Raw genomic sequence first — 15,253 nt, 5'->3', positions numbered from 1 at the left:
ACACTCCTCTGAAGATGTTACCTAGCCTGGTAAAAAAAAACATTCGAAAACCAACCCACAAGCTCAGAGAATGGAACTTCACCCTCATCCTACACCCAAGCTACAGCTATTTGCCACTATTGCAAGTGTGGTTGTACAACTGAAAATTTGCATAAATAATGTGCAAAAAACAAGACAACTACTATGAAAATGAGATCCACAAGAGAGGAATTAAAGAAGAAAAATATAGGAACTCTAAGGCTTTATTCACCTGACATCGCTTTTTTGAGGGGGGAAAATAAACTTATCAAATTTACATAATCAAAAAGTTTCCACAGATTTGCATGAACAAAAAGTACATTCAGTGAATGATGACAAATTACAGCAGTCTTAATGCCCTAATATTTTTGCAGTTTTCAATAAACTGGAGAGAAATGTCCTTTTAGGTTGTCAGTGGAAAAAGGATGTTAAGTACCACAGGAAGTCTGCTTCATTAAAATACACAATTGCAAATATACACTTCAAAAGTTGTGGATTGCTTTGACATTTTTGCTCAGTTATGTGTTATCTGATGTGATATTCACAATGTACTAGATTTAAATAAAGAACTGTGACTTTCCCATTAGGACAAAGTCTATGATAAAAAAATAATAAATCCATTTGACTTCTGACTGCATTAGTCAGTCCAAAATATCATAAAAATCCCTGTGCAAATATGAAAGAGCAATCTCTACTTCAGCATCTTGAAATGATGGAAATGCCAGTGTATTCTCCATATTTCATCCTCTAAGTCGCTACCCTTTCTCTGGACTCCTGAGAAAGGTGTAGAGATGTATTGACATAGATTGCCATAAAGTGGTAGACTTGGCCAAAAGCTGGTAAAAGAGGATTTTCACCCACACCATTTTTCTCAGTTTCCATATCCTTCTCTAGATTCTTCAATCTCTCATAGGTGCAAAGAAAACCTGTTCAGCTATTTCAAATAATCCAGTTCTCGTTCAATCTGTCAGAATCAACTGAATTGCAATTATTATGCATGACCCCCACCTTCCATTTTACTCAGCAGTTTTGCAAGTGTATTAAGAAAAACTAGTATTTGATAGAAAAATTGTCTATGAAACAGTCTCACTCAGTATGTCACCATGATCATAATTCCCCATGCAGTAGCGTGTCTGTAGAAAAACAAAAGAGAGAGAAATATGCAAGTAAATATGAAGAAGCACAAATATAATAACTGTGTATCATTTAAATGCTAGTAATAGCATAGGTCTGGCAAATAATGTATTGTTATGACAAAATAAATAAGAGTACCATTCCATTATATTCCACTATTTCTGACAGACAAGCCTGAACTAGAAGCAAACATGGTTAAATTACATAACAGCTCTACCTACAACTAATAAGAGACCTTATAACAAATGTACAATGGTTGTTTTCAGCAAAAAACCCCTTCAAATTCATAAATGGACTATTATGCAATACGTTCATGAACAATACTCCTGGTAGTCCTGACTGATAGTAATTGAGACTGGGAACTTGGTCACTAAGTGACATGTTTGTAAGGCACCTGTGACCACACCAACTTACAATAGCAATTGTTGCAGTGCCAGTTGCTATTGTTAGGCAAATCATGTGTTGATACAATTTTCCACAGTCATCTGATTACCATTTGCAATCTCCTGCTGAATTCACCATTGACTCCACTGGTCAGAAGCCGGCAGTGAAGGAAGTGACAAAGGACAATCAAGTCATGGTGGGATGCAGCAACATCATAATTTAACAGTTGCTGAATGAAGGGACATTAAGCAAGGACTACCCATAAACAATATTAAGAAAGAAAAAAATCCAATTTATATATTTTCTTTTTCACTAAACTCAAATTACAAGCAGTGGTTGAGGTACAATTGTCGCTTAATGCCTATTCAGTTGAAAAAGGACTCAAAAAGTTACATATGACCTGTTCTTGAGGCATACAGCTCACATTTAAGTTCTCTTCTTAAAAAATGGGGACACAATGGCTTTAGCCCCTTTCTGCCTTGTTACATTCATGTACCTCCCAACTTCTATGGGAAATAGATATTTCTTAAAATAATGAAGGCCATGAAAAATAATTACCTTTCTGACTTTGGGATTCAGTCTCATTTGTTGTAATTAGTACTCCCGACTCCTTTTCTTGATGGAATTGATTATATAACTGTTTAATTTCTTGATCGTAATCCTGCCATTCAGGGACAATCCTCATTGCTGCCTGCAGCTTGGGTTCTTTTGTCATTGGATTATTACACTGCAATGTAACACATATGTCAATGGCAATGGGGAGCTTTCATACACATAAGTGAAAATTTTACTGAACACTCCCTAAGAATTTAAGATCAAGGTATAGAATCATACAGGGTTGTGGAAGGGACCTTGATATCATCTGGTCCAGTGACTTGCTTGGTACAGAGCTTCACTACTGCAGCACCCCTGGCTGATAGCTAGCTGGGCTCTTCTTAAGGGCCTTCAGTAAGGAAAGTCTCCCATCTCCCAAGGCAATATCTTCCACTGATAAACAGCTGTGGCCTTTATCATTTTTCCATTGTAATTTAATGGCGTTTTTTTTCTTGATATCTTTTGAAATCATTCTGAATAATTTTGCCCCATCTTCTATGTGAAAGAATTGAGGCCTTTGAACTATGGTGCTGGAGAAGACTCCTGCAAGTCCCTTGATCAAACCGGTGAGTCCTAGAGGAGATCAACCCTGACTGCTCTTTAGAAGGCGAGATCCTGAAGTTGAAACTCAAATACTCTGACCAGTTAATGAGAAGGAAGGACTCACTGGAGAAGAGTCTAATGCTGGGAAAGATTGAGGGCAATAGAAGAAGGGGACGACAGAGAATGAGGTGGCTGGATGGAGCCACTGAAGCAGTGGGTATGAGCTTAAATGGACTCCAGAAGATGGTAGAGGACAGGAAGGCCTGTCCATGGGGTCGCAATGGGTCAGACTCGACTTCGCAGCTAACAACAACAACAACAATCTTCTATGTGACAGCCCTTCTCAAGACAGCTATTGCGTTCCTGTCTTTTCTCTTTTACAGCATGATTAATAAAATCTATAAATATAGCAATAAAATAGCTATATTTTATTATATTGTATTTTATTATTATTTATTAAGTTATTTCTATAGCAACAGAAAATCAATATTACTCTTCTTTTTCAGTTTCATTATTACTACCAAGGGCTGCATTTTTTCCAGATTTGTAAAATCTCATCTACTGTATCAGCAAATTTAAAACCTAGATATGATACAATAACCAGCCAATGATGAGGGGTCCTTAATGTTACCTAATTAGGGTAATGAAATGTCTGCAAGAAAACAACCAAGCTCAGCGAGCATCAAGGACACCTCAACCAGCCAACAAATTCATTGGTAAAGAGGAGTAAGAAGAATTGGCTTAATAGCAGCTCATATGAGATGGACCTAAAAATGCTATTGTATGCCAAGCATGAATAGGCATTATATTCCAGCAGCTAATAAAAACACTGTAGTCCTTAACTAAATATAATGAAGCACTGTGTTCAGTTCATAGAAGATAGTAGTCCCACCACACTTTACACTCAGCAGACTATACTTGATGTACTGTTCTGGGCACTGCACTTCAAATGGAAATATTGGTATAGGTTTACAGAAGAGCTACCTTGAGGAATAGTTAAGGAACCTGGGGGTTGTTTATCTTGCAAAAGAGAAAACTAAAGGGGATAAAAATATCTGAAAGGCTGCATATGCAACAGAAGGCAGGACCCATTGAAACTAAGGACCAGACAAGGACAAAAGGCTTGAAATTAAAAGAAAAAAGAATTCAGAGTGAATATCAAGTGGAACATCCTTAAACTAGGAGCTGTGAAACAGTGCAACAGTCTGCCTAAAGAGCAAGCTGGACTCCTTCCAACTGGAGGTTTTCTAAATGACCACTTGGCAGGTCTGGTGGATTCCTAGGTGGAGCAAGAGACAAGCCCCCCACCCCCACCCCCCATACAATATATTGAAGCAACTTTACCAGATCAATAGTCTTTGCTCTCTTCTTTGAAGCATCATCACACCAAGTTTCACACCAAAGCCATTCTTGTGGTAGTGATTTAATGGGGACCTGATGGATCATGTTATTGGGCAAATCCTATAAAACAGAAATTTACAGTTCTCTTTTTGTATAATATATTTTCTAAAAACTTTTCAATGGCATTACAGTTGCATATAAATTAAGATTAATCCATGTACAAAATGTCTGCTGACCAAACTTAAAAAAACAAAAACAACAAAACTTGCCATAGGGGCAAGCAATTATATTGAGGAATACACTGGAGCTGTATTTTTCAGAACACAGAATATGTAGAATAAAACAATAAAACCTTAGGATGTGCATGCTAGAAAAGATCAAGCACCAATGGAAAAAAATTATCTTTAATTACTTTTAAGCCTATCTCATCTGCAACCATATACTGCAGAGGTGTCAAACTGCCAGCCCGTGGGCCGGACGTGTCACGACGAAACAGCACCCACCCCATTGCCGGCAATGGGGAAAAAGTTCTTATATGTTGCAAAACATCATGTGACGTTGCAAGTTTGACATGTCTGATATACTGCTATCACTGACAAGTTTCAGAAGTTCTTAAATTGTATTGAGTTATTGTAGTACCTTGCATTTAACAGATGGCAACCAGGGCTCATCTGAGTGTCTGTAGCAGATTAAGGGATTACATCTCGAAGTTCATATATTCTACAGCTCTATAAAGCCTTTCTCCTCATTCAGTGAGAGGCAGGGGTTGGGATTCTAACCAGAAGAAACAAATGGATGCTTATTTTTCTCCTGCAGTCTTGGCTGCAAGTCCTCAGAGTATCAAGAAATGAAGGAGCAGATTTCTTAACTGGGTTTAGGATTTAAGTCCTATGGCAAAAGCCCTGAGAGACCTGAAATCAGTAGGATAAAGTTGGCAGAGAAAGAATAGCAAAAGAATTTTGGTGTTGGCTGTGTGTATGTGTGGGTGAATTTCAGTGCTGTTTTACTCAGCTGCATAGTTTTACATTCACTTGTACTTTCTTTTACTGTTTGTGGATTAATAGTTGCCACCTGTTGTATGTAAATCTAAACTGCCTACAACTTGATTCCATTATGTTATTCCCCAAATATATATTTAGAGCTATTTTTTAACATTAAAATCCTTCATCGCTACTCCAGTATTGTGTTTGTACTGCACCATATATTCCAAAGTTTTTGACCCTATTCATCCTGTTACAAGGAACAACACAATTGCTTAATAACCTAGTCCTAGGGAAGGGAGATTTTCTGGGCTGTCCCAACTAAATTCCAGAAAACCAGATGACATCTGCTGAGTCAAGAATAAGGACACCAGCTTGACTAACCCAGATGGATTGCTTTTGCTTTGGGAACAGCTATATCCATATACTTCAGAAGGCAGGCAGAGTTTGTGAATTCCTCTTTTCTACCATGGCCATCTTTCCTGCAGACCTATAATCACTACTTCAGATGCCACTGAGACTAATATTCCTATTTGTCCACCTACTAATGACCATAATCCATATTCATGAATCTTTTCACAAAATATTATCTTCCTTAAGTTCTACATTATTCCTCAATATTAGTTATTCTTAAATCTCTTACATTTGTATCCCATAAAGCAAAATCATAGCTGAATGCCCATTCTCCAAGTTTCTAAAGATTGATTTTGCACAGAATAGCAACATGTCTGCAGTGTGTGTGTGTGTGTGTGTGTGTGTGTGTGTGTACACATATATAAAGTTATAATTACTTGATCAAGGTTGGAGAGGCTATTTGGATCCTGGCTAAGCCCTTGATATTGTCCCCTGAGTCGATCTCCAGCAGCTATCTTTCTGAACTTTTTCAGGTCTACAACATAAAGCGCACTAAGGACAGAGAAAGAACAGCTGTTAGATTCACTTGTATCTGAATTATAGACTAAATAAGTAAAACGCAAAATAAATTCAGATTGGAATTTATTTCTAACATTCAAAATAAATGTACTAATTACTCTCAGAAGTATTTGGGATGCAAACTTATCACCTAATATGATATTTTCGTCCAGCCAAATGGCTTGCCCAGTATCCTGACTTCCAGAATCGGTAGCCATCCATCTCTCTGCGGCTTTCACAGAACGGTGTATAACCATAAGGTGCTCCATCCAAGTTGAAATCTCTTAACTCCTTTAGGTCTGTACGCACAATCTAAGGAAAAAATAGTTCAGTTTAGAATTTTAGATATTACATAGGAAACATAGAATTTGGATCTTAATCTATTCACTTTCCTCTTAATTAAACATGATCCATGGCAACAATACTTTTCCATCCATTCTCAAAAGCTATACCCCAAATATATGGACTTTTATGGGAAAGGGTATGTCCAAAATACTATTATATGTTCCCAAACTTGGAGCTGCCTTCAGGAGAGGAATAAGGAGCCATGTGCATTATCTTCACTTCTGGTGTATAAGTAGTAAAACAAAAGCCAGCTTGAACCCATAGCAAGGTACATATTTTTAATCAATTGGTTTAGTTTAATACATTTTAATTAAAAAAAGTATATTAAGAAGGCTTGTAGAATTAGGTGAAGCCAAGTGGCAGATACCAGCTGGAATGAGTTCATATCAGTTCTTACTAGAGATCACAAACATTTAAAATGTTTAGCCCGATAGCAATTGTTGTTTAACATCCTACGATCATTTGAGAGCTTGCTTGCAAATGTAAAGATTTTCATATCACACCTTTTCTTACAGTTTCCTGCAACTATTATGCAGATCAGTACAGTTGGAAAAAAAGTTGTTCATCACACAGAAAACTACCGGTATATGCTGATTTTTAGTATTTGTTTTCTGAGAAAGATTCTAAAATTAATGAAGGCAACCAAGTTCAAAGTTTTATAGAGGGAAAATAATAAGATTCCAATCAGAAGTCCAGGATATGACATACAATCTTCATGGAAATAGGCGGGAGATTCCAGTATATCCATTCATTTTACTAGATATGTCAAACATGGTGCCATTCTTTGGCATGTATCAAATATGGGAATTTGGTGGATCTTTCCTTAGCACTGTCTCCTAAAAGGTGGTGCTAAAAGGGAATATTATTCCACTGATCTGTTAGGATTTCCCTAAGAATCCTAACAAATACTCTCGTTATCTGGGAAGAGTCATCCTGTCAGGTCTTATCATTTTCTTGTCATTAAGAAGGCTGTGGAAATCATTAATGTCAGAAGCCACAATAAGTGGCTTATGGCAAGCATACTGTTAGTGAGTAGACAATCTAATACAGGACTGAGTTTTGCAGCTTTGGTAATTTGCTACCAATCATGAAGAATCAGGTGGCCCTATAGTGGATTATCTTTTATTTGTGGCTAGTCCTAGAGCTAGTCATAGTAATCAATACCTTAATCACCAACCAGATTAGGAGCTGTGTTACATGTAGAGCTATGCTAAAAAGTTTTGGAAACTGAAGTTATTGTGAAAAGTGGCAACCAGACTCTTCTCTGATTTGTGCTTTTGCTTAATTATGATTCTAGAACCAATTGCACTGGTTGCCATTGTGTTTCCAAGCATGTATCCAGGAGGCTGATCTTATAAAGCCTTACAAATTCTGGATCCTGGATCTCAATTCTTATGGGAGTCTGTTTTGGATACATTTCTGAATGTCCCACCATCAACAGTGGCTAATTTATGAAGACAGTGGACAAGGCCCTTTCTATACTAGCATCTAAACTGTGAAATACTCTCTTTAAAGAGAGTAGAAATGTAGTTTCTTTCTTTAGATTTAACTGCACTATTAAATCATTTTAACCCATTTAATTTTCAAGGGGTTTTACATTATCAGCCATTTTTTTTACCTATGAATAATTCAAGGTTGGTAAATTATTTTTGACATTTAAAATACAAGTTGTAGGGGGCCCTAACTGAAAAAGACACCTCGGACATTTAAAATAAGTAATGTTTGAATCTTCAAAAGCACTTACCTGGTCAGCATCTACAAAAAGGAATTTATCAACAGCGAGGGGGAAAAGCACATCCAGGAAAAGAATTTTGTAACCCCAGATAATACGTTGCTTCTCTGTTTGCTGGTGAAGCCAGCGTGGCCACTTGTACTGGACAAACTCATACTGGAAATTGTACTTTTTAGCCATATATGGGATGAATTCCTGGAACAAAATATTAGTTTAATACAAATTGCAAAAAAACCCAGAAAGGACATGTTCCATTATTCTTAACAAAGCCAGACATTTGGTTATGAAAAATATTCAAGGCTAATGGTAAATATGCAAGGGGAAAAAGCAGGAATCTTCACATTTTGCCTAGGTCTCATAACCAACAAGGTTTAATTTTCTTGCACTCCTACATGTCTTATAACAAAGATTTATGTGGGGAAAAATATTATAAGAAGATGAAATTTAAGAGATATTGGTATATTGTCCTTTCTACCATCTAGCAAAGAGGATTTTTAACTAGAAACAAAACAACAACAACCAGGAATAGAGTTACAGAATACACTGGAGAGAGAGAGGGAGAGAATATCTGCAATTAAATATATGGAATGGAATGGAATGGAATGGAATGGAATGGAATGGAATGGAATAGAATAGAATAGAATAGAATAGAATAGAATAGAATAGAATAGAATAGAATAGAATAGAATAGAATAGAATAGAATAGAATAGAATAGAATAGAATAGAATAGAATAGAATAGAATAGAATAGAAACAAAACTGGAAGGGACTTTGGAGGTCTTCTAGTCCAGCCCCCTGCTCAAGGAGAACCTATACCATCTCAGACAAGTGACTATCTAGCCTCTTCTTAAAAATCTCCAGTGACTGAGCGCCCACGATTTCTGTGGGCAAGCTGTTCCACTGGTTAATTGTCCTCACTGTCAGGAAGTTTCTCCTTAATTCCAGGTTGCTTCTCTCTTTGATCAGTTTCCAACCACTGATTCTTGTCCTTCCCTCTGGTGCTTTGGAGAACAGTATGATGCCCTCTTCTTTGTGGCAGCCCCTCAAATACTGGGATACTGCTATCATGTCTTCCCTATTTCTTCTTTTCTTTAGACTAGCCAAACCCAAGTCCTGCAAGCCATTCTTCATATGTTTTAGTCTCCAGGGCTTTGATCATCTTAGTTGCTCTTCTCTGGATTTTTTTCCAGACTTTCAACATCTTTTTTGTGATATGGTGACCAAAATTGGCTGCAGTATTCCAGGTGTGATCTTACTAGGGTTTTTTAAAGCGGTACTAATACTTCACGTATTCTTGATTCTATGCCTCTGTTTATACAACCCAGGATTGTATTAGCTTTTTTCGGCTACTGCTGCACACTGCTGGCTCATAGTCAAGCGATTGTCCACTAGGACTCCAAGGTCCCTCTCACAGTTACTGTTTTTAAGCCAGGTCTCGCCTAATCTGTATTTAATAATAATAATAAAGTTGGAAGGGACCTTGGAGGTCATCTAGTCCAACCCCCTGCTCAGGCAGGAAACCATATACCATTTCAGACAAATTTTCCACCTTTGTCAATGTACTCTCGGCACAAGAATGTGTAATGATTCTAAAATGTAATTTATTTTCGTTTGAGGAAAGTGAATAATGGACTATATTTTCTTATATTATTTGACATTCAGTGTGGAAAAATGGCTAGGAATATGTTTGTAGTTCTAGCAATAAATGAGTCACGTCCTAAATTATACATATATTTCCAGACTAACTGCATTCTAGCTCTTTAACTGAGATTCCCTGCAACCTGGATCCAAAATCTTACTCCCCCATCCCAGCCATTGTAACTACCTGATATCAAACTGAAATAATTAAATAAGAACAGGTCGTGAAAGTGTGGGAAAATGAACGTATGGGAACTGGTTGTTTAGAAAAAAATGAGAAACAGCCATGAAAAGAAAATACAGAACATGAAATGGCTGAAGATGTTGGGATGCAGACAACAAGCACACGGAAAAGAAAAAGAAATCTGGGCCAGTAGGAACTTAGAAAAAGAGATTTACCAGATGAATTGCTTGAAATGCAGAGAATTTGTTTTCTATGGATTGAATGTTCTGTTGAAGCAAAAGCAGAAGCATCTCTGCTTTTTAAGCAAGTTACTTATGGTTGAGCTCACTAGTTTACCTGTTTTGGACAGTTCTGTTTCTCCATACTGCAACCCTGTTGTGTGACTTAGTCTCTTTCCAGGTGCAATTCAAGATGCTGGTTATTAGCTTTAAAGCCGTGTCTGGGATGGGGCCAAATTATCTGAGGCATTGCCTCTCCCTAAGTATATCTACCTATTCCACCAGGCTGGACAGGATGGGCACGCTCCAGGTACCTTCTCCCAAATGTTTTCATCTAGTGTGACCCAGGAAATGCACCTTCTCAATAGTGGCCCTGCTCTAAGGAACACTCCCCCCTCCCAGATCCACCAGTTCTTAAAAAGCTGGCTTTCTCAGACGTATTGGGACAGGGTAAGGATGGAGCCCAATGGTTACATTTTTTTTCTCTACTGAGGTTTATTTATTTATTTTATTGGATTTGTATACTGCCCTATTCCCGTAGGACTCAGGGCGGTTTACAGGGCAGTTAAAACCATGAATACAAAAAATTAAAAACAATTAAAACAATTAAATTAAATTCAAGCCCCAAGAGTAAATCTAAAACCCAGTTAAATTAACAACCCCACAGTCTGGACCAAACAGATCAAAGAGCCAAGTTTTCAGGTCCCGGCGAAATGAACGAAGGTTGGGGGCAGTCCTAAGTTCTGTGGGTAGTTGGTTCTATAGGGCAGGCGCACCCACAGAGAACGCCCTTCCCCTGGGAATAACCCGCCGGCATTCATTAACCGGCGGTACCCTGAGAAGGCCCTACCTGTTTAAGGTTTAGGAGGAGATTTTGTTTGCGATTTTATTGCTTTTTTACTATTGCTGTGAGCCACCTAAGTTAAGGAAGATGGGCAACTGTATGTCATTATTAAATAAATAAATGTAACTAAAATTCTTAAAAATATAAAAAAGTTTTTTTTCCTTATAACAAACCTTAACTGTGGGCGATAAGTAATTCTTCAGAAACCAGAACTTCACTGAAGTCTCTGTGTGCTTCAGCACAGACAACATCATTATGCTGTTAAAAGAAATAAAAGTAAAAATCTAGAACTAATTTAAACTAATTTTGTAACTGTAATTAAAAACTTATGAAAAATCTTAACAAATCAACTATCTTAGAGAGCACTGGAAGGAGATAAAACTAGTTTTGTACTTTAAAAAGTATAGTTAGTTGCTTTAAGGTGTTCTTGAACAAAGGGCTGTAAAGAATGAAAACAAATCAGATTGTAGGATTTCCCATTAGCACCACTAAATCAGAAGCTGAATGAGAATATATAAAATGGTCTACTCAATGTAGCACTCCACCTGATATGACTGATCTGTAGGTGGTTACATTATATTTTAGAATTGCCATTTTTCTGGTTGGCTAGAATGATTCTGGATAACTTAAGAACAGGTATAGGCTGAAAATAGACAGGGATCTCTGATAGCTTTCTGGGTACTCTCTAACAAATTGGTAAGAATTTCTGATTTCCCACTAATTAATATTGCTGAAAAAGACTTGGTGCAAATATGAAGGCAGGAAAACTTTTAAGTAATATATTAAATATGGGTTCATATTTCTGGCTTCGTGAGCATGTAGTCAGTACCAAGCTTAGAATATTGAGTCTTTACTGACACCTCTTGGTTTCTACGACTAGGTGTTCTGGATTTCTGCAAATGCACAATTGACAAATGGGGGTAGGATTTTTTTTTAAAAAAACAGCAATAGCTAATTTAAAATACATCATTAAAAGATTGTGATAATAGTTTTTAAAAAATCTAGACTAACTTACTTGCTTTATTTTTACTCTTTGAGTCAGGTATCAACTGTTTTAAAACTGTTTATGAAATTCCACTGAAGGCCCATTAGAGATGTACATCAGTACTTATGTATGTAAAAAGTGAACAGTGGGTGAAGATTCTCATCATTACCTAACAAAAGCTCACAAGTGCAGAATCAATACTATAAAATAAATCCTCATTCAAGTGTAAGCACACCACTGTTAAATCAATAAAGAGCATAGCTTTAGTACTGAGGAAACAGGAAACGTCAATGTAGATATGGATCATACTGAAAAAAACAACATTATGATATTACTGTTTCCATACTTAAAAGGGTGCCATAGGGAAAACTGGGAGAAGCAATTTTCCACTGCCACTGAGTTGAAATAATGGATATATGCTATAGATATACAGGTTTCATTTAAATATAAGGAAAAGGTTTCTGATGGTAAGATCTGTACAATAATCTTTTGATGGATGCTGTGGATTTTCTCCTCTGGACCTTTTTAGAAACAGGCTGTCCCTTCCAACTCTACAATGGTATGCATCTATAATTGTAAAATTTTTCTCTTATTTACAAGAAGGATTCTTGGGTACAATGAACCCCAAAACCTAATAAATGAAGAAAATATAAATTCCTGCAAATGTCGTATATAAGCAGCATTTTACAATTTGAGTAAAGCCTTCGTTCAAGACCTACCGAAGAAATCTCTCATATAGATGCCCTGATGCCACTGAAAAGATGTTGATCACATCTTCCTTATCCTGTTTCACTTCTTCTTTCTTCTGGCCTCCTGTAAACCCCCTAAAACAAACAAACAAACAAACAAACAAACAAGTACTTTCTTCGACGCTTCATTTTAAAAAAAACTTTCTTTCATGTTATGTCATTTTATGAACTAATAATCATTATTGCAGATAGTGGTATTATGGCTTTCATAGAAACCTATTAATAATATAAGCTCATTCCAAATATTCCTAAAATTATGTTGTAAGGAATTAGGTTAAGGAAATTCAACTGGTAGTGAAGGACTTCCAAGTATCTTTACCATTTCAGAGATTCCCAAAATCCAGACTCATTTTCATTAGTACCATCACTAAGTAAATCTTCATTTAGCATATCTGGCTTTTTCTGGACCTACAAAGACAGAATACAATAGAGGAGAATGTAACGTGCTGAGGATCAAACTGTTGGGTTCTTAGTGATCTATGAGCTTCTTTTTCTCCTTGCAGAAACATCTGTTAATGAAATGTCATTAAAAAACTAAAAGAAAATTAAACTCAGAGAACACAAAGAACCTGAAAAAGAGAAAATAGTAAATTCGCATAAGTATGTTTAAACAAAACTGCAACATTGTAGCAGTTAAGTGTTAACATTGTTAATATTCTTTTTTTAACTAAATTAAAAATTATACCAGTATAATAAAAATATTTTTTTGAAATATATGTAGAAAATCTTGTTGAAAATAGTACTTTACCATCCTTTTCAAACTCACCTTCACTTTAATAATTTTGCTTTTAAAATTGCTGATAACAACGACAACATCACTGGCATCTGGAGGAGAATCTGTCTCATCATGACTAAAAATTAATTATATTTAAAATATTAGCTTAGTAATTACTATTTTGCTGCCACTTTTCTCTGCTTTGTCAAAAAGTGGTTTTACTTCAAATAGTTTATGTTCCCCAAATTCTATTTCAGAATCATATTAATCCAACTATGGATATATACCTTCATATAAACCTTTACGTATGAAACAAAAAAAAACACGACTATTACAAATGTAAAAGCTTCAAAATTAAAATGATCTTGCTCAAAATATTTCAAAACCTTGGGAAACATTCTTAATTTTCAATTCAGGATAGTTGTTTAAAGCTTGAAATTCAGCTTTAAACCTCAGCGCTGTTTCAATCTCAGGACACTCCTGGAATACTTGGGACATCACAACGCTTCCAGTTAGTGAGGAACAGCTGTTCTAAACTGAAAGGAGGGCATGTTAAGTTCAGAAGTTTTCAAATTCAAAACTCTCCCGATGATTTAATTAGAGAAGTGAAATGAAGCCAACCTTACTCTTGAATTGCTTGAAGTGCCAATTCATAAGACCACCCAGGTTCTTCCAATGCAGTGCTAATTCTCTGAAACTGTCTCCTTAGGGAGATCAGGCTAGTTATCTCTTTGCTGGACTTTCAAAAAAAACATTTCAAGACCAAGCTGCTTCCAAGATCCTTTCCCTGATTTGTTATAGCAACACTGTGGTGGGATTTTGTTAAGTGGATGCCTTTTTTCTATAAAGAAAACGTCTATATACAACTGTTGTTAACTCTTGCTAACAAGGCTTGTGGTAGCATAGAAATACTGAATGTTAAATAAACAACCCAATGCCATCTTGATGGAATGGCTACATCCTACAGAGTTTAGAAACAAACAAATAAGTAGAATCATGATTTTTTCCAGCCTACCTGTAAATTTTGTAAATATCATCAGACCTTCCCTTTCTGAGCCTCAGAAACCAGGAACCAGGGTTGGCTTTTAACTGAAAATATCCCTAAAAAGGAGAAAGGGAAAGGGAAAACACTTTAGTTGACCTCGGGCAATTTACTAAGTATCAAACTTCGATGCATAATTCAGCTGGATTTTGCTTGGCAAGTTGTGTGTGCACACGTGTGTGCCTTTTTGACTTTTGGATACTAGTTCCTGCAGTTTCTTTGGCAAAATTCTTCTGAAGTGGTTTGGCCATTGCCTCCTTCCTAGGGCTGAGAATGACTGGCTCAAGGTCAACCAACTGGCTTTGTGCCTAATATTTTCCAGTTTCTAGCCTGGTACCTTAACCACTACATCAAAATTTGCAGGTTACAAATTTTTAATTATTCATTACACAGAAAATATTATGTCCTTAATAAATGATTATCAACCTCTGATGTCTCTAAAATGTCCTATCGATAAACTTTAATTAGACCTTAGGCATACATATTTTTCAGTATGTATTTAACATAGGTAACGTATTGTTGATACCTGATAATAAAATATAATCTGAAACCAACACAAGAAAGAAATATTAGAAAAGAATTACAGGATTTTCATAAAATGTCGAGGATCATTTTAAAAATTACACGATTTACAAATATTATCCTATTAAGGTGACCAGTTGAGAACATATATATATTTATAGCTCACTTATCCTATTAACCTCTTTAAACTGGATCATTCCTACCATATTAACATTAAAATTATAATTTGTAATGCAAGTTGGCATTCTTATTTGATACAACCAAGCAAATAAAATTGTTGTATTTTTATTGTTTTTATTATTATTTATATATTGATGTTCCAGTCACTTAAGGAAGATGGTGGGCTGTAAATACTTTTTAAGATATAATACCA

General features: G+C 36.1%; 1 protein-coding gene across 3 annotated transcripts in view; it reads right to left on the bottom strand.

Annotated features, from left to right (window-relative positions):
• Positions 1-226: 226 nt before the first annotated feature.
• Positions 227-15,253, bottom strand: part of UGGT1 (UDP-glucose glycoprotein glucosyltransferase 1) — a 56,507-nt gene continuing 41,480 nt past the window's right edge. For all 3 annotated transcript variants that reach the window (XM_083363377.1, XM_083363379.1, XM_083363378.1), the window contains 11 exons: positions 14,332-14,417; positions 13,368-13,452; positions 12,921-13,009; positions 12,572-12,676; positions 11,041-11,125; positions 7,996-8,178; positions 6,058-6,218; positions 5,786-5,900; positions 4,018-4,134; positions 2,095-2,263; positions 227-1,151 (listed from right to left, as the gene is read on the bottom strand). In XM_083363377.1, the coding sequence (XP_083219503.1) occupies positions 1,126-1,151; positions 2,095-2,263; positions 4,018-4,134; positions 5,786-5,900; positions 6,058-6,218; positions 7,996-8,178; positions 11,041-11,125; positions 12,572-12,676; positions 12,921-13,009; positions 13,368-13,452; positions 14,332-14,417 (1,221 nt within the window). In that variant the 3' untranslated portion in view covers positions 227-1,125. The remainder of the gene's footprint in view (positions 1,152-2,094; positions 2,264-4,017; positions 4,135-5,785; positions 5,901-6,057; positions 6,219-7,995; positions 8,179-11,040; positions 11,126-12,571; positions 12,677-12,920; positions 13,010-13,367; positions 13,453-14,331; positions 14,418-15,253) is intronic.

Source organism: Vipera ursinii, assembly GCF_947247035.1.
Source record: "Vipera ursinii genome assembly, chromosome: 5".
Taxonomy (NCBI): domain Eukaryota; kingdom Metazoa; phylum Chordata; class Lepidosauria; order Squamata; family Viperidae; genus Vipera; species Vipera ursinii.
This window is presented reverse-complemented; position numbering and strand designations above follow the sequence as displayed.